The 20172-nt window shown below is 46.9% G+C and overlaps 1 protein-coding gene across 1 annotated transcript in view; it reads right to left on the bottom strand.

Moving 5' to 3' along the window:
• Positions 1-20172, bottom strand: part of ALDH4A1 (aldehyde dehydrogenase 4 family member A1) — a 442959-nt gene that overhangs the window by 241910 nt on the left and 180877 nt on the right. Inside the window, exon 9 of the mRNA XM_069611079.1 lies at positions 15390-15463. Within this exon, the coding sequence (XP_069467180.1) occupies positions 15390-15463 (74 nt within the window). The remainder of the gene's footprint in view (positions 1-15389; positions 15464-20172) is intronic.

Genomic DNA, 20172 nt, shown 5'->3' with positions numbered 1-20172 from the left:
CAGAGATGTGCGACTTCCTAGGGATGTTGAGGGCTGCCCTGATGGCATTATTTTGAATTACTTGTAGTTTGTTAATATTTTTGTGGCTAGTGCCTAAATAGAGGGCATTACAATAGTCTACTTTGGACAAAACTAACGTTCTAGCAAGTGTAATGCAGTTAGGTGTGGAGATGAACGGCCTACATGCGGTGATAAGTTTACAGGTGTAGGCGGATGATGATGCTACTGCATTAGTTTGTTTGGAGAAGGATAAGGTGGCATCCAGGTAGATACCAAGTGTTTTAGTGTTATTTGAGACGGGAATAGTGTTACCATCTATAGTGAAAGATTTAAAAGCAGTATTTAGTTTTCTTAGTTTGGCGTGAGTACCAAGGATAAGCAGCTCCGTTTTTTCGTCATCAAGACAAAGTCTGTGATGAGCCATCCATGCTTGTATTACTGTGTATATTTCATTAAGGGTTATGGTGTCTGTTGCATAGTCACCAGATATGGGAATGAGTATCTGTGTGTCATCCGCATAATTAGTATACGTGACACCCAGATAGTCAAGGATATCGAAGAGGGGCTTCGTAAATACATTATAGAGAGTTGGAGACACACAGGAGCCTTGCGGGACCCCACAAGGTACCGGTGAAGGTTCAGCAGAATCAGTGGGAGAGAAGACCCTCATAGTTCTGTTTGCCAAGAAGGAGCTGATCCAAGCAGTGGCTGCGTCAGAGAAGTGTGCTACAGATTTCAGATGGTGGCAGAGCGTTTGGTGATTGACCAAATCAAAAGCTGTTGACAGATCAAGCAGTAAGAGGAGTGCAAGTTTACCATTGTCTTTTAAGATTTGGATCTGAGTAGTGAGGTCTATTAAGGCAGTTTCCGTGCCATGTCTGGGTCGGAAGCCGGATTGCCTTAGTCCCAAAAGATTGTTCGATTCTAGATAAGCCTGTATTTGCCTTAGTCCCAAAAGATTGTTTGATTTTAGATAAGCCTGTATTTGCAGGTAGGCTGCTCTATCTATTATTTTTAGTAAAAAGGGTACAGTTGTTATCGTACTATAGTTAGACGGGTTGGCAGGGTCAAGAGTTGGTTTTTTAAGTAGTGGAATGGCCCAGGCGTCACTTAAATTATCAGGCACTACTCCGGTTTTGAAGGAGGCATTAATAAGGTTAGTAATGAATGGTGCCAGGTCATGTGCTGCTGCTTTGATGATCGGGTCAGGGCAGGCGTCGCCTTGGCAGTTTGACGGTTTAAGTTTCCTAATGATGTTTTCTACTTCCCAAACTGAAAGGGGTGAGAAGCTGAATGGCTTACAAGTTGACTCAAAGGTGGGTTACTTGTTGGAGAGTTGTTTGTAATCAGGGTCAGAGAGTAACAAGCATTTTTTCGCATTGATTTTCGATTGTAATCGAGCTATTTAATCTAATAGTGCCTTCTGGATGTTGCTGCACCATAGTGCATCTGTGACACATTTGTCAATAGGGGCAATAGGGGATTCTAATTCTTTTAGGATCTTGAACAGTTCTTTTGTGTTGGATTCTGCTTGCATAATCTTTTTGTTGTAGGTGTCTTTTTTAGCGAGTAAAATGGCTTCTTTGTAGCTTGAGGATGCTAGGGTTAGCTCATTCTTATTGGTAGCTGTAGGGCATTTTTTCCAGTGTGCTTCTGCAGTTCTTTTAGTTTTGCGTAATTCTCTTAGATGCGGTGTGAACCATGTATTTAAGTGGCGTTGTGGTTTTGATTTCCGCAATTTTAGTGGTGCGATGGTATTCAGCGCTTTAAGAATTGCCTGATTATAAATGTACACTAAGACTGTAGGGTCAGAGGTGGCAGTGTTGTTGAGAAGGGGGAGTAGTAGTGGAAGGAGTTTATCCGGTGTGATGTCTTTCTTGTTTCTCGTGCGGGTGGCAGGAGCGATGATAGGAGCCGAGTGAGGTGTATTGGCTTTGATGGAAAAGGTTATTTTATGATGATCCGACCAGATACAAGGATCATTAGATAGGAGATCAATAGAGCAGTTAATATTAGTGAGCCAGTCCAATGTTATTCCTTTGATATGTGTAGGCTTGTGAATAATGTGGGTGTGACCTAAGTCAAATAGGGTGTTGGCTAGACCACGGGCGTTAGTATTCTTAGGGTCGTTAAAACCAAGATTAAAGTCCCCCGAGTAGAATAGTTTCTGAGTTAGGTTTAGTGTCCGTGGATATAAGGGATACAACATCCTCTATGAATGTGGAAATATGTCCTGGTGGTCGGTAGATAAGGTGCACTGTTGCTGTATGGTTAGGTGATAATGGAAGTTTGATGGACAAGGATTCAGCAGAGGGGATTTGGGCGTCCTGAATGACTATAATGTCAAAGGTGTTTCTGAAGATGAGGGCAAGTCCGCCTCCCTTCGCCTGATTTGTGTTTCTATCACGTCTGATGATAGCATAGTCATTAGGTATAGCAAGGGCCAGAGATGGACCAGAGGCTGCATTTAGCCAGGTTTCCGTGACCGTCAGGAGATCGAGCTTTTCATGAGTTATGAAATCAGCGATGTCCAGAGCATGGGCGGGGAGGGACCTAGCATTCACCAAGGCTGCTTTGATCAATGTGTCTTTTGCTGGGTTTTTTTGTGGAGGTAGGGGTAGGTTATGCAAGGAGATGGGGTCTAGGTTGCTATTGCAATCAGCGGCCAGATTAGCTAGGTTGTTATCTCTACGCAAGTGTTTGTTGCTCTTGTGGGCATGTGGTTGGAGTTTTTAGTACCCAATCGGGTGCCTAATCTCGAGTTTCTAGTTAAAATGCTAGGGTGGTGAGAGCAAGGTGAGGTAGGAGCGAGATTGTTTGTGATGTTTTTGCAAGGAGGAGCTATTATATAGCTTCAAGTATGGGCGCTGTTTTAGTGGGGTAGTTCTGGAATTAAGTCTAAGGTTTCTATTAGTAATAGTACAAGGTTGATTAGGAGATGGTCTGGTAGCAAAGTGGCGTATCCAGAGTGCCAGATCATCCAGGTATGGGTTTGCAGAGGCCATAGTACTAATCCACAGGGTGTGGCTAGCAGCTACCTTAAGTGTGCTGGTATATGTGTATTGATTAGTATGTAGGAGGGGCTGACAAGTCCAATGTCTAGTGTACGTGTACAATAGGTGGAGGAGAGAAGTTAGGCACCAATACATAGTGGAGGTAAGTGATGCCGGTGGGCAGTGATTAGGAACTCAGTGTATGTGGTACTATTGGAACTTGAAGATAAAATGCAGTGTCTACAGCTATGTTCACTGAAGTTCGTCTAGATTGCTGCAGCGAATAAAGCCACAGCTTTAGTGCCCCAGTTAATCAATTTGGCTAGGTTGGAATAAGGTGATACCAAGTAGTTCAGAATAGAAGCAATTCGCCAAGAGTTACATAAAGGCAGCATCTAGTTGTAAAATAAGGCAGTTAGCAAATGCCAATGGTAGTACATAGGTTCTAGGTGTGGGCCGATTTGACTAAATGCTATGGCTAAATGAAATGTCTTAACATCAAGTGGTAACAATTGGCTAAAACACAGGGCGGTACATGGGTTCAATGTAGCATCACGTGGTACAGGTCAAGGCGAATTGGCAAGATACAGTGGCTCACATTAAATTGTCTAATGCAATGGGAGACACCCGATTAGTTGTAAGTAATGGGTAGCATCCGGTGAAAAACATTAAGTAAGCACAGGACAACACATGGGTTCATGTTAGATGTAGGTTGACTAGAGTCAAGGTGACAGCAAGATGAGGCAATTGGCTAAGGTGGAGGGCAGCACATAGAACATTAGGCCATGGTCAGAACAGGTAATCGATGATGGCTGAGCCTCGTTAACTATGTAACTTGCCCAATTAGAGGGCAATCATGTTGAGTGTATAGGACACAGTACTGGGCAGTAAGTGCTCTGGTCAACAACACGAATTATGTTGGGCTAGTTAGGCATAGTGCAACTTAGCAAGTTGGCCGACAGTAGGCAGGCATAGGTAGGTCATCAATTAAACAGAAATAATCCATACCAAGTAGGTCACTAAGGGACAGATAGCCTTAAACAGTCCAGACAGACTCAAGCAGTTCAGGGACAGATATGCACAAATAGCATCAAATCAATGGCCTAAATGGCATAGTTAGCATACAAGTTAAGGTAAGTTATAGGTGCATAATGCATGCAAATGTATCTCAATTGTAGCAAAGGCACTTGCAACGTAGTAGGGAGAAAATAGGCAATGTTAACATGCGATCGAGCGGATGCACTGTCGCCAGGCTAGATAACACGGGAATGGCAGATGCAGGTAACAAACCCTGGTGCATACATTAGAAGGGCACGTTTAAACATAAGGATAGGCGTAGTGGTTAAGGCGAGTTTAACTAGGCACATATCTGGTCTGTATTCACAGTGTACAGAGATTGTTATGTAGTGTAAACACAGTTCAGGCGCCGTAATCCGGTGAGCGTTGGAAAGTTAATGAGGCATATGGAATTCAGCAATCGGACGCACGCACTGCGGATCCGGTGAGCGGGGGATACCGACGTGTATAAATTGGGAATAAAGGCACTGGCCACGTTATGCGGGCATGATGCTTAGTGTATCGGGTATTGCTCTTGCAGGGGCGGAGGCGGGAGGGTCTGGCTGTATGCACGTTGAATCACAGTTACAGGTTGAAGTGCGGCAATAGTGTAGTGCGAGCAAATCTCACCTTGGTTAGGAAGAGGGATGGCGCGCATGTGGAAAGGAGCACTCGAGCACGTCCAGCTCGGTCAGGCTCAGTCAGGAGGAGCCTTTGTTGGTTGCTTTCGTGGGGGGCCGGCTTACGCCTGCCGGTGCCTCCCACTGGGCTAAGAAGGTACAGACAGTCAATCAGGGGAAAACAGGAACACCAGATGGTTGCAGGCAAGCCACAGAAGCGGCGGCGGCCATCTTGGAATGGTGAAAACCTCGTGGTTTTTGCAGAGTCGAATCTAGGTGAGGTGAGCTTTGTTTTCTAACTCCAGTATCCTAGGGTGCTAGGAAAAGGCAGGGAGGTATTAGAAAGCTGTCAGCCTCATAGCAAATGGGGATTGCCAATTTCGAGTGAATGAGGAAGTCGAAGTCAGATGCAGTGATAAGCCTCGTGGCTTACCTTGAAAAACAACCAAAGGTAAAGGTTGCATAAAGCTGCACCAGCAGCGGAAGGAAGAGGGAGCTCCTGCTCGGACCTCAGAAGGTATGCCATTTGAAACTGTCAGCAGTTGGTGCATTTTAATGGAATCAAGAGTAATTGTGGTACCACATTGAGACTGTATGGGATACATTACTCACCGTAATCGTATTTGCATCTGCTTGGATTCACATGCTGTGCGTAGGCCGACATCTAGTGGAAGCTGCAAAGTATTACAGGTTGTTTGTTTTATTACAGTTTGTATTACAGTTTGATCCCTCACGCGTGTAGGACCCTCAGATTGTATTTTTTCTGACATGAGGTAGCATGAGGAGTAGCGTGAGTAGAGTATACAAGCAGATAAGATAGATAAGACTACAAGCATCCATGCACCTTCTCTCAGAGAGGAGGAAGGGTGGGCACATGTGAATCTAAGCAGATACAAGCATCAGAAATACGATTATGGTGCGTAATGTATCCCTTCTGAGGCTTGTGGAATCTGCTTAGATCTCATGCTGTGCATAGATTAGCGAGCACTGTTAGAAGAAGGAGGTGGGATGTGAGAAGGTTCATGAGCGAACAAGTGTCTTAGAACCGCCTGTCCCACTTGAGTATCTGTCTTGGAATGAGTGTCAATGCAGTAGTGCTGAGTAAAGGTGTGAATAGAGCTCCATGTAGCTGCTTTGCAAATGCTGTCAAGGGGTACATTTGCAATGAAAGCCAGAATGGCTCCAGTATCTCTTGTAGAGTGGGCCTTTGGCGTAAAAGGCAGTGTTTTATCTGAAAGGGAATAGCACTGTTGGATACATCTGACTATCCATTTAGAAATGGAATTTTTAGAGACGTGATCTCCCTCTCTGCCTGGAGCTATGGAGACGAACAGCTGATCTGTCTTTCTTAGCAGTCTGGTCTTGTCTACATAGTAGAGGACCGCCCTCCTCACATCTAGTGTGTGGAGTTTCACCTCAGCAGAGCTTTTGGGTTCTTGGAAGAAGGCCGGTAGCTAAATAGACTGGTTAACATGGAATTTGGAAATTAACTTCGGTGAGAACCTAGGGTGAGTGCGTAAAACCAGTTTATCCTTATGAATAGTAAAGAAAGGATCCTGCACTGACAGAGCTTGAATTTCACTGCTCCTTCTTATGGAGGTGATGGCTACTAAGAAGGCAGTATTATAAGTCAGGTGTTTGAGACTAGATTTGTGCATGGGCTCAAAGGGAGATCACATGAGCTTAGCAAGTACCACATTAAGGTCCCAACCTGGAGGTGGGTTAGAAATTGGAGGTGGAGTCGCTTTACCCCTTCCATAAATGCTTTGACAACTGGCACTTTCCAACATGAAACCTTGTTATGGGAAGTGGTGTAGGCTGATAAAGCTGCCAGGTGCACTTTAAGTGAGTTAAATACGAACCCTGCATCCAATAGGTGGAGCATATAGGTGACAACATTAGAAGGAGTACAATCAACTGGGTTGATTTGCTTATTCTGGCACTAAATAATGAATCGTTTCCATTTGTCATAGTAACAGTGCCTTGTGTTAGGTTTTCTTGACTCTCAAGATATCCATACATCTCTGGGGTAAGTTGAGATGTCCGAACTCTATGACTTCAGGAGCAATGCTGCCAAGTTCATCGAGTTGGGCAGAGGATGGACTGTTAGCCCCTCGTGCTGGGAGAGTAGGTTGTACCGGCACAGGAGTTTGATGGGGTTGCACACCGCCAGTTTGCGTAGGTGTGGATACCATAGTTGTCTCGCCCACATAGGAGCACCAGGATGAGCGTCATCGGTTCCCTGTGGATCTTGTTCACCACCTTCCTCATCAGAGGAGTTGGTGGAAAAGCGTAGGCAAATATCCCTGACCAATTCATCCATAGGGCGTTCCCCTTGGAGCCTGGCTGGGGGAACCTGGATGTGAAGTCTGGACATTGCCTGTTTTCATGTGTGGCGAATAGGTCTATAGCGGGGAAACCCCACTGAGAGAACTGGTCTCCTACAACTTCTTTGTGTAGTCTCCACTCGTGTTCTTCTGGGAGGGGATCCCTGCTCAGAGCATCTGCTAGCGAATTGAGATCCCCTGGAACATGTTGGGATGATGGGTAAATCTTCCGTTTGAGTGCCCATTTCCAAATTTTCTGGGCAAGCTTGGACAGATTTGGCGAACAAGTGCCCCCTTGTTTGTTTAAGTAAAACATTGCAGATGTGCTGTCTGTTAGGATCTGCACTAACTGGTTGGATATGAGGGGTTTGAATGCCCGATGCGCTCTGAAGACTGCCATAAGTTCTAGCAGATTGATGTGGTTCTGAGCCACTGTGTGAGACCAGAGACCCTGAGCTGTATGGTGCAGGTAGGGGGCTCCCCACCCTGCTAGGGAGGCGTCTGTTGGGACAACGGCCTGTATCTCTGGATCGTAGAAGGGTTTCCCCTTCGTAAGATTCTCTCTTGTCCACCAGCGAAGACTCTGTACTAGTGTTGGCAAAACGACCACTAGATCGTCCCACTGACCACTTGCTTGAGACCAATGTTTCGCCAACCATTCCTGCATGGGTCGCATGCGCAGGTGCGCGTGGGGAACCAGGTAAATGCAAGATGCCATCATGCCTGGCAAACTCATTGCTTTGCGAACCCTTATTTGGCGACATTTGACTGATATTGAGGAATTTGCAGCAACAGATTTCAAATTCTTTCCACTGATGGAAAGGCCAACCCCTCTTTTGTGTTTAGGACAGCTCCTAGGAACTGTTTTAAGGTGCGTGGCACTAGGCTTGATTTTGTCTCGTTGATTGAGAAGCCCAATTGGAAGAGGAGGTTGATTGTTCTTTGGATGTTTAGTCTGCAAATTAGGGGGGCCAGTCGTCCAGGTAAGGGTACACTGGGATTGCCTCCCTGCATAGGTGCGCCGCCACCACCGCCAGTACCTTGGTGAATACCCTTGGATCTGAGGCTATTCCGAAGGGCAGGACCTTAAACTGGTAGCGCTGGTTGTCTATTTTGAAACGCAAGAATCTTCTGTGCGCTGGGAACATTGAAATATGAAAATAGGCATCTTTCATATCCAATGTTGCCATGTAATCCCCCTTTTTTAGTAGGGGGATTACCTCTTGTAGTGTAGTCATGTGGAATTTTTGTGGCTTGACATACTTGTTTGCAGGGCGCAAATCTAATACTGGGCGCATTGTTAGATCTTTTTTTGGCACAAGGAAGTAGGTTGAATAAATACCCGTTTACCTGGCTGCCTGGGACGACTTCTATGGCGTCCTTTGCAAGCAGAATGGCAATCTCTTTGAGGAGGATTTTCTGGTGTTCCAACGAGTGTCGCGGAGGAGGGTCGTGGGGGCGCCCTAGTAACTCTATACAGTATCCTGCGGACACTGTGGACAGCACCCATCTGTCCGAAGTGATCCCCTCCCATGCGTGGGTGAAGGTAGAAATGTGCCCCCCTACTGGAGATGCATGGGAGGGGACCCGAAGCGGAACGTCACTTTTTACTGGGTGGCGTACCACCTCTGGCGGAGCTGCCTCTACCCCTAGTGTGTCCCCTCCGCTGCCCTCTGGGGAAGCCTTGTGATGACTGGAACTGATTGTTGCCCCATGAGGTTGCTTGATTTTGGTAGTAGTTAGAACCCCTTTGGGAACTTTGGCCTCGAAAGCGGCGAAAATTGTTATTTCCCCTCTGACCCAAAGGTTTATTGGTGAGCTGACCAAGAGATTTTAGGGTCTCGTATTCGTCTTTAGCTGTCTTTAGAGCTTCCTCCACCGCCTTGCCGAATAGTACATTCGACTCTACCGGCATATCTATGAGAGTGGCTTGGGTCTCAGGTTTGAACCCTGACTGCCTTAGCCAAGCGTGATGCTTTATAACCGTGCCTTAGGCAATTAATCTTCCTGCATTATCTGCTGCATCAAAGTTTGTTTTTAATAGGCACCCTGATACAGACCTTCCATCTGTGTGCCAATTGAGCCAACTGACTCTTCAGGGGTTCAGGTGTGGGGGATACTAAAGCAGCTACTTCTTCCCACTGGTGGCAATTGTAGCTTGCCAAAAGAGTGGCACTGTTGGCAATACGTGCCTGATAGGCGGAGGTGGAGGCAACTTTCCGACCCAGAACGTATAGTCTTTTACTCTCCTTATCAGGAGGTGCTTCGGAAGAAGCAAGCGGTCTACCTGCCCTCTTTCTGGTGGTTGTTACAACCAGAGAATCCGGTTTCAATTGGCCCCTAATGTACAGGGGGTCGGAGGGTGCGGCACGGTATAGTTTCTCGACTCGCGGATTAACCGCACGAGTGAGATTTGGGGTTACGAGCGTGGCCTCAATCCTATGCTGGATGGATTTTAATATAGGGATGGCTTGAGTAATGGCTCTCCTGTCTCCTAGGATCTCTTCAGCAAAATCCATATCTTCTTGGACACCCTACGTGTCAATATGAAAATGGGCTACTGCTTTAGATAATACCTCATTCAGTAGAGATTAATTATCTACTGGTGAGTCATGTACCAGGGTGTCCTTGGGAATGGGGGAGTCGAGATTGTAGGCTTCAGCCTCATCTTCCTCCTCCTCCTGGTCCTCATCATCCCCATAATAAAAGACCCCTCTCTGGTCTTCCACCGATTGTGGTTAATTTTTGTCACAATATACATGAGGGTTGTAAGATTCAATTACCAAAGGGTCTGAGACCAAACTATGCGCCGGGGCATCAGAGCAGGGTTTTTTAGCAGGGGACTGAGATTCCTTAGACCCCGAAGAGGCAGAGGTAGCCGGATTGTTGCATATGAAAGTAATTAGGGTCTTTTTCATAGAAGTCCACCATAAATGACATCCTTCTCATGACCCTATCAATATCAGCAGAATTCCATTCTCTGGAGCTAGGAATAACATGTTCTGGTTCCTCCTCCATGCCCATATCTTGAGCAGTGGGAGGAATAAATTAACTTTTAGTAGTAGGGTCAGGGACCTTGGACTTTCCTATTGGTTTAGGGCCCTTATGTTTATCTTTATGAGCATGGTGTTCTGCAGACTTTTTCTGTTGTTTATCCCCCTTTCCATGACTAGAGGAATGTTTTCCAGTGTTTTTAGGGGCCTCTGAGGGATTTGACGCCTGGCGTCGAGATTCGGAGGTGGTATTCGAGGAAGGACGTCAAATCTCGGGTGTAGACGCTACGTGTCTTGACTGAGAATAGAGGTCGGAATCGTCTTCTGACGATCGGGTCTCAGGGACTATTGGAAGTGCTACACCTCTTTCAACCGCGGACGGTTACTCTTTGTCATGAGGCGAGCGCGAACGGGAATGCCCAGAGGACACAGATTCGGTGGACTTCTCTCTTGGTGTCTTCCGTTGCCGATAGCTTGACACGCGGGTCGAGTCACAGCTGAGGCTGGTGTTTTTTAGTGGAGGTGGTGTGTGTCGCACTCTTGCCGCCGGGTGTTGTCCCCACAACGTGGCCGCCGGCCAGTCGTTCGGGGTCAGGGGCCTGCGCGTGGGTGTCCAAAGTCACTCCTTTGCCCTCACTGTCCGATACGGCGGCGTTGCTGCCATCGCTGAACGCCCCTTCCACTTCCATGGCCTCTAGTTGCCTGGTGCAGTGGGCCCAGCGGTCCTTAAGGGTCTTATGCTTGAAGAGCTTGCAAGCTTGACAAGTAGCCTTGGGATGGTCCCGTGGGAGACACAGGTTGCTCGTATTGTGTTTATCTACCCAGGGAAACTTCCTGTTACACTTAGGGCAGAATTTGAAAGGAGTACTCTCCATATGTCTCAAATTGGCAGCGGGCGGGTATATGTAGGAAATAAATGTGGGGAAAGCCTGTATGACCACCCCCACTCTCCCTACATGTACAGGGGTGAGGTCAGAGGCCTTCCAAGGCCCAAAGTTCGTTGTGGAGTTCTCGACGGCTGGTTTCCTCGATCTTCACAGATGTCGATCTTCGGCGTAGGGTGGAAGAGAACGGGGAAGTTTTCTAACAATAATTTTCGTATAATTGGCTAAAGCCAAGGAAACTCCGCACCATGCGTCCGACTAGTATGGCGGAAAAAAACAATCTGAGGGTCCTACGCACGTGAGGGATCATGGGTACAGGGGACATCACACTAAGGATAGTATTACTGGCACGCCCTAGTTCGACGTCCATTTTCGAGTTTCGAAAAACAAACTGTATACTCCGCAGCTTCCACTAGATGTCGGCCTATGCACAGCATGTGATCTAAGCAGATTCCACAAGCCTCAGAAATATATTTACCATTTTAGAATTGCCTGAGCACAAAGTGCATTATTGTGTACATAACGTGAACCTTAATTATATAAAGAACTGTGTTATCACCAACACAGTGTGTGGACATTCCTTTGTGGGTGCTCGGGGACTACACTGTACTTAAGAACCAGCCTGCATCACCACCTGAGAGCTTAAGCCTTGATTGCTCATCCATAGCTACCCTATAGAGAATCTTGGGTGGGGTGCTCTGTGCTTCTACTCTGCCATATAGAGGGCAGGAGTACAGAAACCCCCCTCCAGTCTTTACATTCATCATGCATACTTGCACGTGGCTTGCTAGTCACACACGCTACATGGTGAAGGGACATCCTACACATGTGGTCTGAGGAGTATGGTCGATTGCAGGCCTATGCAGATGGCCACTGCAAGGTGGGGGTTGTGGCTGCTGAGGGTGTACTACCTCCTGGCATGTGGTGGCATCTTCCCCTGTCCATTGGGCCCATGTGTACCGAGGGACGCATGCTTGGGATGGTCATGTGGCCTATGCATTGTCAGGGGAAGGGGTGAGGGGACATTCAAACTCACCAGATCCAACTTGGCTGCATTGCCCAGCATTCTGAACTCAGGATCCCTTGATCTCCTCCATGTGGAGGATGGAGCTTGCCTTCTCCTCCCACAGGGTTCAGGACTAGGGGTCCATGCTGCCAGCTCATGTGGCCAATGACTCCTGCTGATGTCTGGACAGAAGGCAAACTCTGCCCTTGAGTCCATTCCATCTCTTCCTGCAGTCCCCTCTCCATCCCGTAGGGCTATGCCCACTGCTGTCACCTTTGCTGATGTCACCCTTATGTGTCACCAAGATTTTGCGGTGCTGGGAGCCATACAGATCCTCTGCATGGGCCACCAACACGTTAACGAGGACCTGCCGCCCCTCTTCGCAGAATTTTTGTTTTCTGAGCCCACGACTTTGTTTAATCTATTCTTATCAGATGTTGAGGCCTATATGAACAACTTTTCCCCCTAAAATAGGAGCCCAGCATCTATCACAAATTCTCTATGCAGACAATGTTGTGTTGATTGACACCACGCCAATTGGTCTTCAAAGGGCCTTGGATAGCCTGCATGAGTACTTGTCTGCGAACGGCTTGACAATTAACCTAGCAAAAGACCAACAATATGGTTCTTGGTACTCGAGGCTCGCGACGAGGCCTCGCTTTCAAATAGCACTTGTACAAACAGCCGCTGGCAATGGTCAATGAGGTGATTTACTTAGGTGCCTTGTCAACAACAGCAAGGCAGATCTTTCACGGCAGACAGCCTTGAAGACAAAACTTAGGATTCGAATTGCCAATGTCGATTAATCCAAAAGAAATTTGGTACATTTTCGTTGCCCATATTGACAATATAAAAAGCCAAAGTCATGCCGGCATTATTATAGGATGCAGAAGGGTTTATATGTACCCGTGGGAAATCTGGACCACTCTGGAAGGGACTTCCTGGAGAAAACTCATCGGGTTGTCTAACTTAATTCCTACTTCTGTCATCCTATATGAACTGGGTCCGACCTCGCTAGCGGCAAGGTCACTATGGAAATCTGCTGCTTTACAGAAAATTTATATTATCATGCCCTGCTAGGCCCTACCGAATTTTGGAGGAGGCCCTGAGGAACGATAGCCTTGAATTGTTGACTCATTGGGAAAATGGATGCTGTGCTCACCTGATACATCTGCAAACTGATCCTGACAATCTGATCAATAATCCTGCCACGTTTAAATGGAAACTTTGGCGGGACGACTGGATCAAGACTCAGTAGGATAAGAATGCGTTCAAGCTTCCAATTGCAGTGGGAGAAGAAAATAAACACAGGAATTCATTGCCTAAATATCTTGTTACATTTCCTAATGATTGGTACAAGAATCAATTCATGCGGTTCAGATTTAACTTACTAGTACCAACAAACCAACTACTGTAAATCTATAAGAGAGCGTCTTCTGCTGGGTGTCGCTTTTGCGTTTTAGAAACACTAAAGCACATAATGCTATTCTGCTTAGGCTTGACGGATTTGAGTAACAATTATCTGGGAAAATGGTGCCTCACAATGAAGATGCAGAAGTTCTGTGGGCGCTCCTCTGTCAAGGAAATAACTACTCTATTATTTTCTGCTTAATGCAAAATCTAAAGGAGGTTTTTAGAAAATTCTGAACTGATATGTAAATGCAGACACAACGATTCTCTTGATATCAAGAACGGTGGACACAACGATTCTCTTGATATCAAGAGCGGTGGACACGCCTGCACACTCTTTTTTTATCGATGTACTGTGGCAAATGTTTGCAATAAACCAAAAGACTTTAATAAAAAAAATAAGCAGATCCCAGTTCTGTATTTCCTCTAGAGATGTGGAGATGCAGTACTGAGTGATTGGCCAGTTTACACACCTGCTGCTCACCCATCTTGTATACGCATCTTCTATGAGGACAAACAAGGCCAAGCCTTGCATGCTTGATTGTATCTACCTGACGGATTGGATCCAGGCTTTCTGGTGAGGGTAATTATCAAACACTCCAAATCATATTGATATTACACTCAGAACCAAAAAAGCGTTTGTCATTTTCAAACATACACACATTAAAGAAATACCACTAGAAAGGCCCCCAATTTAGCATTTTCTGACCTGGCCCTCAAATTAATTAGGGAAATGGACAACACATTGGAAGTTTTGGCGGACTCATGTCCGTCCACAGCACCAGTCTCCCTGTTATCAACCGTTGATTCAAACTAAGCAACTTACTTTTTTCAACAACACAATAAGCACACGAGTACTGGAATGTGCATGTTTATTTGTCATATACACCTATTTTACTGAAGCATAGTTATTTTTAAGTGTACCTGTTTTTACGTTTTTACCATACAACAAAGTGAACCTTTACCCCGCTGTTTGCATATGCTATAACTTGCATTCATGATTTTTAGCCCCTGGGTCAGAACGTTGGAATGAATATTGGCAGATAGGATGCATATCCACACAAGCAAAAATTGCCCGGCAACTCTGAATCCTTACTGGCGGTCATGATTCCAACGTTCGCCCCAAAAACATACAGGGCCGCTCCTTTCTACAAGCTTCGGTGTATCTTCTGCCTTCTCCTCTCCCTGGCTTCCTTGCGGTGCTACCCCAGTGCTTTGGAAATGAAGAACGGACTTGTGTTCTTCATTTCCACGGCTTGAAGACATGGCAGCGGGGCAGTCAGGCCACCTTTGAGAATACCCAGTTGCTTACAGCGGCATTGCTCACGCCAGCAAGCAAAACAGCCAATTTTGTCAACTTCGGCCCTCCTTCTTATACCCCCTAAATTTCTCGGTCCCATTAGTCGCACTTGTGGACACATAAGAGGCTGTATTGCCAACTGGCACAGGCAATAATGCTTAATTATTTGATTCTAAAAATATCAACCTGGGCACGGTTTCTTGTCACGTAAACCTGTACTGTATCCTGTGCAGTCCTATGTTCCCACTACTGCTGGAGCCTTGGGGGCTAGAGGAGGCGGTCAACAGTCTTACGCAGTGCAAGAGAGGTTCAAGAACACGGAGTCAGCTTTCTTGGGTGGAAGCACTGGCAAAGCTTCTATGCCCGACACTTGGAAGTAATCTACCATCCTAGTTTGCAAATCTCACTTCGACAATTTCAAACATCTTTTAAAAACACGTTTAAGGCAAAATGGTGTGGCATCTTCCTTTGATTTTCTGCACCTTACATTTAAGAGCATTGCCTAGAATCGGTTCATTCGAAGTTATAAATGTAGCCCACCCAGTCATTCAGTTTAATGTCAGCCCACCTACCACACTTTTCTGCAAGGCTGGTGCCTCTTACTGACTATTTGGGCTTCGCCATAATCCGTAAAATAACATGTCAGGCTCATTGTCATCTGACAGACACTGCCCTGACAGCCTTCCAATGTTATCGCCCCGTCTGTAAATCGGCCTGATGGACAGTCCACCCATGTCTACAGTTTTTCGAGATGGATCATATGCTGCAGCTTTTGGACCAATCAATGGGAAGTTTCTCACCTCCTGCTAACCGAGGGAAGGTGCGGTACCGGTCCAGGTTCTCAGATACTTGTTTCCAAAGGCGCTTGAAAGTCCTGAAATGTAGAAGGCGATCCATTATTGAAATCCACACCATTTCAGAATGTAAAAATTAAACAATGGGCCACATAAACGTGGAAAACAGAACGTTCATCTGCCTGCATTTCTCTGGACTTTCACCCGTAGTATGCACACAAAGTCCAAATGCTGGACAGTTTTGCACAATCTCCAGGCCCAATGTGAGGCTGCCTTTGTTGACGAATCTTCTCCAAGCTGATTGGGCAGTGCCCTACAGAGAAATGATTAATGTCACACCCATCATACATTCATACATCCCAGTGTGCATTGTTGCAAAAGTAACAGACGCACCCCGGCCCACGTGTTCTAGAAACTCGAACTGACCCACCCATCCCATTAGCAGTCATACATACCAGACCACAAGGTATATCCCATAATATGTATGGCCTTAAACAGAACTGGCTAAGGAAGAATTCCAGAATACGCACGATGGCACACCAATATCCCCAAAATAGATAAACAAAACAGTCACTAAAACACACCCCTTCCCACGAGTTACTTACAGTCCAATACCAATGTTCACACAAGCTCCCACACATGTGAAACAAAGGTGGTAATGCAAGATGATCTGACCACAAAAAAAGTTAAGATGCACACACCCCCACACACATCATGGCACACGAAGCACCCTTAGATTATTCAGTAGCGAGTGAGTGCAATGAATTATAGAGCACACAGTATGGAATGACCCGCCCCTTGGCTCTGATCTGCACAGACTGGAGCATAGTTGCCAACATGGCCCATTCCTAGCTGTAGGTGCTTATCCAGTCGTTTTTGTTTCTTTGTATTTTGGGACTTCTATTTCCACTTTTCCAATTATAAAACTCGCACTGCAAGTCTCAGAAAGCAAAGAAAATGGATAATGTTGGCAACTATGCTGGAGGACAAAAGTGCTGACTATATGCCAAAAAGAGGTTTTAAAAAGAGCTATGGACTGGAGACGGTTATGTTGAAAGCAAAGTGCGACTGGTAGCATGTACCAATGCCAAGTACGCAAGGCTCTGAAATGTCCACGTACATGGAAGTAGCTGTAAAACCTTGGGATGGAGAGGAGGGCGGAGCCAGCTGAACTTTGGTGCTATCTCCAGTCAAAGTTTGTACGCTACTTCCCCTCACGTTTACTTCGCTCTTCTTCAGCCGATCTATTGGTGGTCCCCCCATACCGTCGTGAACAGATTGGTGGTCAGGCTTTTTCGGTGGCCGTGGCTCAATTGTGGTACAACCTGCCACCTAAGATTAGGGCGATACCTAACCATTTATCCTTTAGAAAATCTGTTAAGACCCTGCTCTTCTAACTCATGATTTGGCCATACTGGTATTCCTCCCTCTCTCCTTCTTAGCGCCAAGATGCCTCTGGTGACAGTGCGCTTTAAAGTTCACATAACATAACGTTTGGTAGAGCTCGATTACGCACAAAGGTAGGAGGAAGTGGCATCATAGATGGATTTAACTAAGTTTTAAAAATTGCTCGCTCCTTGACCGGGAACTAATGCAGAGAAACACCCCAACATAAGACAGACAGCTACGTTCTGAATCAAGCGCAATCTGGTAATCGAGGCCGACCAGAGCAGAGAGAATTCTTGTAGTCGATGCAGGAATTCATGAGAGCACCCATCATGTTAGCTTTGAGTTTGGTGAGGATAAATTAGATAATGAATTTCATAGTCGTGGAAAGCAGGACATTTAGTATTAAGCATGCAGGGAAGAAGAGGTATGGTAGGGTCCATTCAGAAGGAGTGGTTCCAGATGGGGGCTGAACAGCGTGAAATGCAGTGCCAAAGGAAGGAATATATAAGAAATTACAAGTTACTCACTCGCGAGGGACGGGAACAGAACCTTTTTCACCAGAAAGAATTGTCTTTCCCTTTAAATTTAGTTGCATGCAGGGACGCGTCCCCAGGAGCATGCGCTCCCTTGACCCCGCCCACCGGTGCCACACATCAGTCCCCTTTGACACGTCGGCTGTATTAATCCGCCTATCAACTTTACTACTTATTTTAGGGCGGGGGAGTGGTAGGACGTATGGAGGAAATGGGAATATAGACTAGGAGAACGTTAGTCACTACGGTGAGGAACTTGTAATTACTCCTACGTCCCATCCCCTTTCCTCCATCCTGTACGGGCGATTGCCATTGATTGAAGCCCCAGGGTGGAGTGCTGTTGCCAAACCCAGGCGAACAAATTTCACAGCACTGCCTGGCCGAAAGCCACGTCAAACAATGCACTGGCATCCAGGCAGTAATGCTTGCAGAAGGCTGATGGGGTGGTCTGTGTCGCCACTCTGCTACTTGCTTGCCATGGTACATGTCTTTGGAAAGCGACTGCTGTTGCCTTGGCCCTGACCGTGTGCATGTACATGTTATTTGATATTACTTTACGCTGCACTGTGTACGGTTTGTGAATGGTTGAGACCATACACCTCGCTATTGAGGCACTGGACGCTTGACCACCTGGTTTCGATCCGCCGAAGGTGACAAACAGGGCGTCTGACTTGTGGAAATCCTTAGTCCTATCCAGGTAGAATTCTAATGCTCTCCTGATGTCAAGACAGTGCAGCACTTTCTCCGCCTCTTCAGTGGGATTAGAGAAGAAAGTGGGAAGGAGGATTTCCTCATTTAGGTGGAACGAGAACACCACTTTTGGGAGAAAAGCAGGGTGAGTGCGGAGCACCACCTTGTCCTGATGGAACGTAGTGTACGGTTCTGTTGCCACTAGCGCCTCCATTTTGCTAATTGTGCATGCCGAGGTGAGGCCCACCAGGAGCGTTGTCTTGATTGTGACTATTCTGATGTCTAATGTCGCCATGGGCTCGAAAGGCTTATGCGCAAGCGCGCTGAGGACTACATTGAGGTCCCAGACTGGGTGCAAACGCCTGATTTGTTAACCCCACCATTGGGTTGGAAGTAGAGAACAAATTCCTCTCCAAATTCCTGTAGGCGCCTATGGCTGCCAGGTAGGTCTGGCATTTATCTACCTGAACCCCTGATCTGGCTAGATGCGCTGAGAATGATAGCACCTGGTCTAGAGTGCATGTTAGTGGATCCACACCTGCCTGTACGGCCCTGAAGCAAAACCAGATCCATTTGCTCTTGTATTTTCTACGTGTAGCAGAGCTCCTGGCCCCTTAGATAATTTCTAGGTTGTACCGAGATAGATAGAGGTGCTGCAGAGTAATCTTCTCAGGGACCAGGCCGCTAGGATAACTCCTACGGTGAGGGGTGAATCACTGCTCCACCCTGCTGCATCAGGAGTGGGTTCATCCCTAGGGGGAGGGGAACCAGAGGCTGATTCGACATCAGCGGGAGGTCCGAGAACCGAGGCCTGGCCGGCCACTGGAGTGCTATTAGGATTAGTCGCAGCTGATGAGCTTCTTTGATTTTTCAAATAACCCTGTGAAGCAGGAGGGTTGGTGGGAATGCATAAGCCCACATTCCGTCCCACTGCAGCTGCAATGCATCACCCATGGAGCCTCAACCCTGACCCCTCCAGGATGCAAACTGCTGACATGTCAGGTTGTGTTCTGTCGCAAACAGGTCAATGTTACCATGACCTCACCTGTTGAAAATGCCCAGAAGGACCTTCTGGTTCAACTGCTACTCGTAATTGTCGGAACCCAGCCTGCTGAGCCTGTCCCCCTCTAGGTTTGATTCCCCCTGGAGGTGGACTGCTGAGATCCAGATGCTCTGGGGGATAACCCACTCCCATATGTTGATGGCAAGCCTGCACAGAGGGGGGAGACCTGGTGCCCCCTTGCTTGTTGAGCTAGTACATGCAAGTTGAGTTGTCTGTCTGAATGCAGACCAAACTGCTTTTGACCGTTGGAAGGAAAGCCTTGAGCGCGAGCCATATCACCATCAATTCCAACCAGTTGATGTGGTTCTGCTGTTCGACCTTCGACCACAGACCATGCACGGTGTGACTGCCCAGGGTGGCTCTCCACCCCTCGAGGGAGGAATTTGTTGCAATCGTAAATTCCGGATTGTGCTGTCTGAATTTTCTGCCAGCCACGAGGTTGGTGCACTGCCTCACCAGCCAATATCCTGGAGATGGTTTGCAGGTATTCTAACCGCTGTGATTGTGAACCATTTTCCTGGCCCCATGACGCTGAAAAATGTAGCTGCAGACTCCTCATTTGGAGTCTCGTGTGAGGAACCAGCAGGAGACATGCTGTCATTATCCTTAATAGGTGCTGATACCACCAGGCCGTGGTTACTGCTCTGCTGTGGAAGTGCCTCCCTGCCGCTTTGATTGCTACTGCCATTTCCCTTGTGGGGAATATCATCTGCTTGTGAGTGTCCCACAAGAGTCTGAGGAACACTAGGGGTTGTGTTGGCTGTAGTTGTGACTTCTGGAAGTTGATTGAGAACCCCATATCGTAGAGAATGCTCTTGAGCTTGTGAGATGTGTTCCTGACTTGCTCTGGTGACTCCGCTATGACTAGCCAGTTGCCGAGGTACGGATATATATGGTGGCCCTCTGACCTAAGCAGCGCCACCACCGCATTCATGAGCCTCGTGAACACCCTTGGTGCTGCCGTGAGGCCAAACGGTAGGACTTTGTATTGGAAATGCAACCCCATGATCCGAAACCTGAGGAACAAGCGATGATGCTGCCAAATCGGGACGTACAAGTATGCATCCTTCAGATCCAGGGAGCACTTTCAGTCTCCCCCGGACAGAGACTCAGC

This window comes from Ambystoma mexicanum, chromosome 8, assembly GCF_040938575.1.
Source record: "Ambystoma mexicanum isolate Mex_15411 chromosome 8, UKY_AmexF1_1, whole genome shotgun sequence".
Taxonomy (NCBI): domain Eukaryota; kingdom Metazoa; phylum Chordata; class Amphibia; order Caudata; family Ambystomatidae; genus Ambystoma; species Ambystoma mexicanum.
The sequence above is the reverse complement of the archived record's forward strand: the minus strand, read 5'-3'. Positions and strand labels throughout refer to the sequence as shown.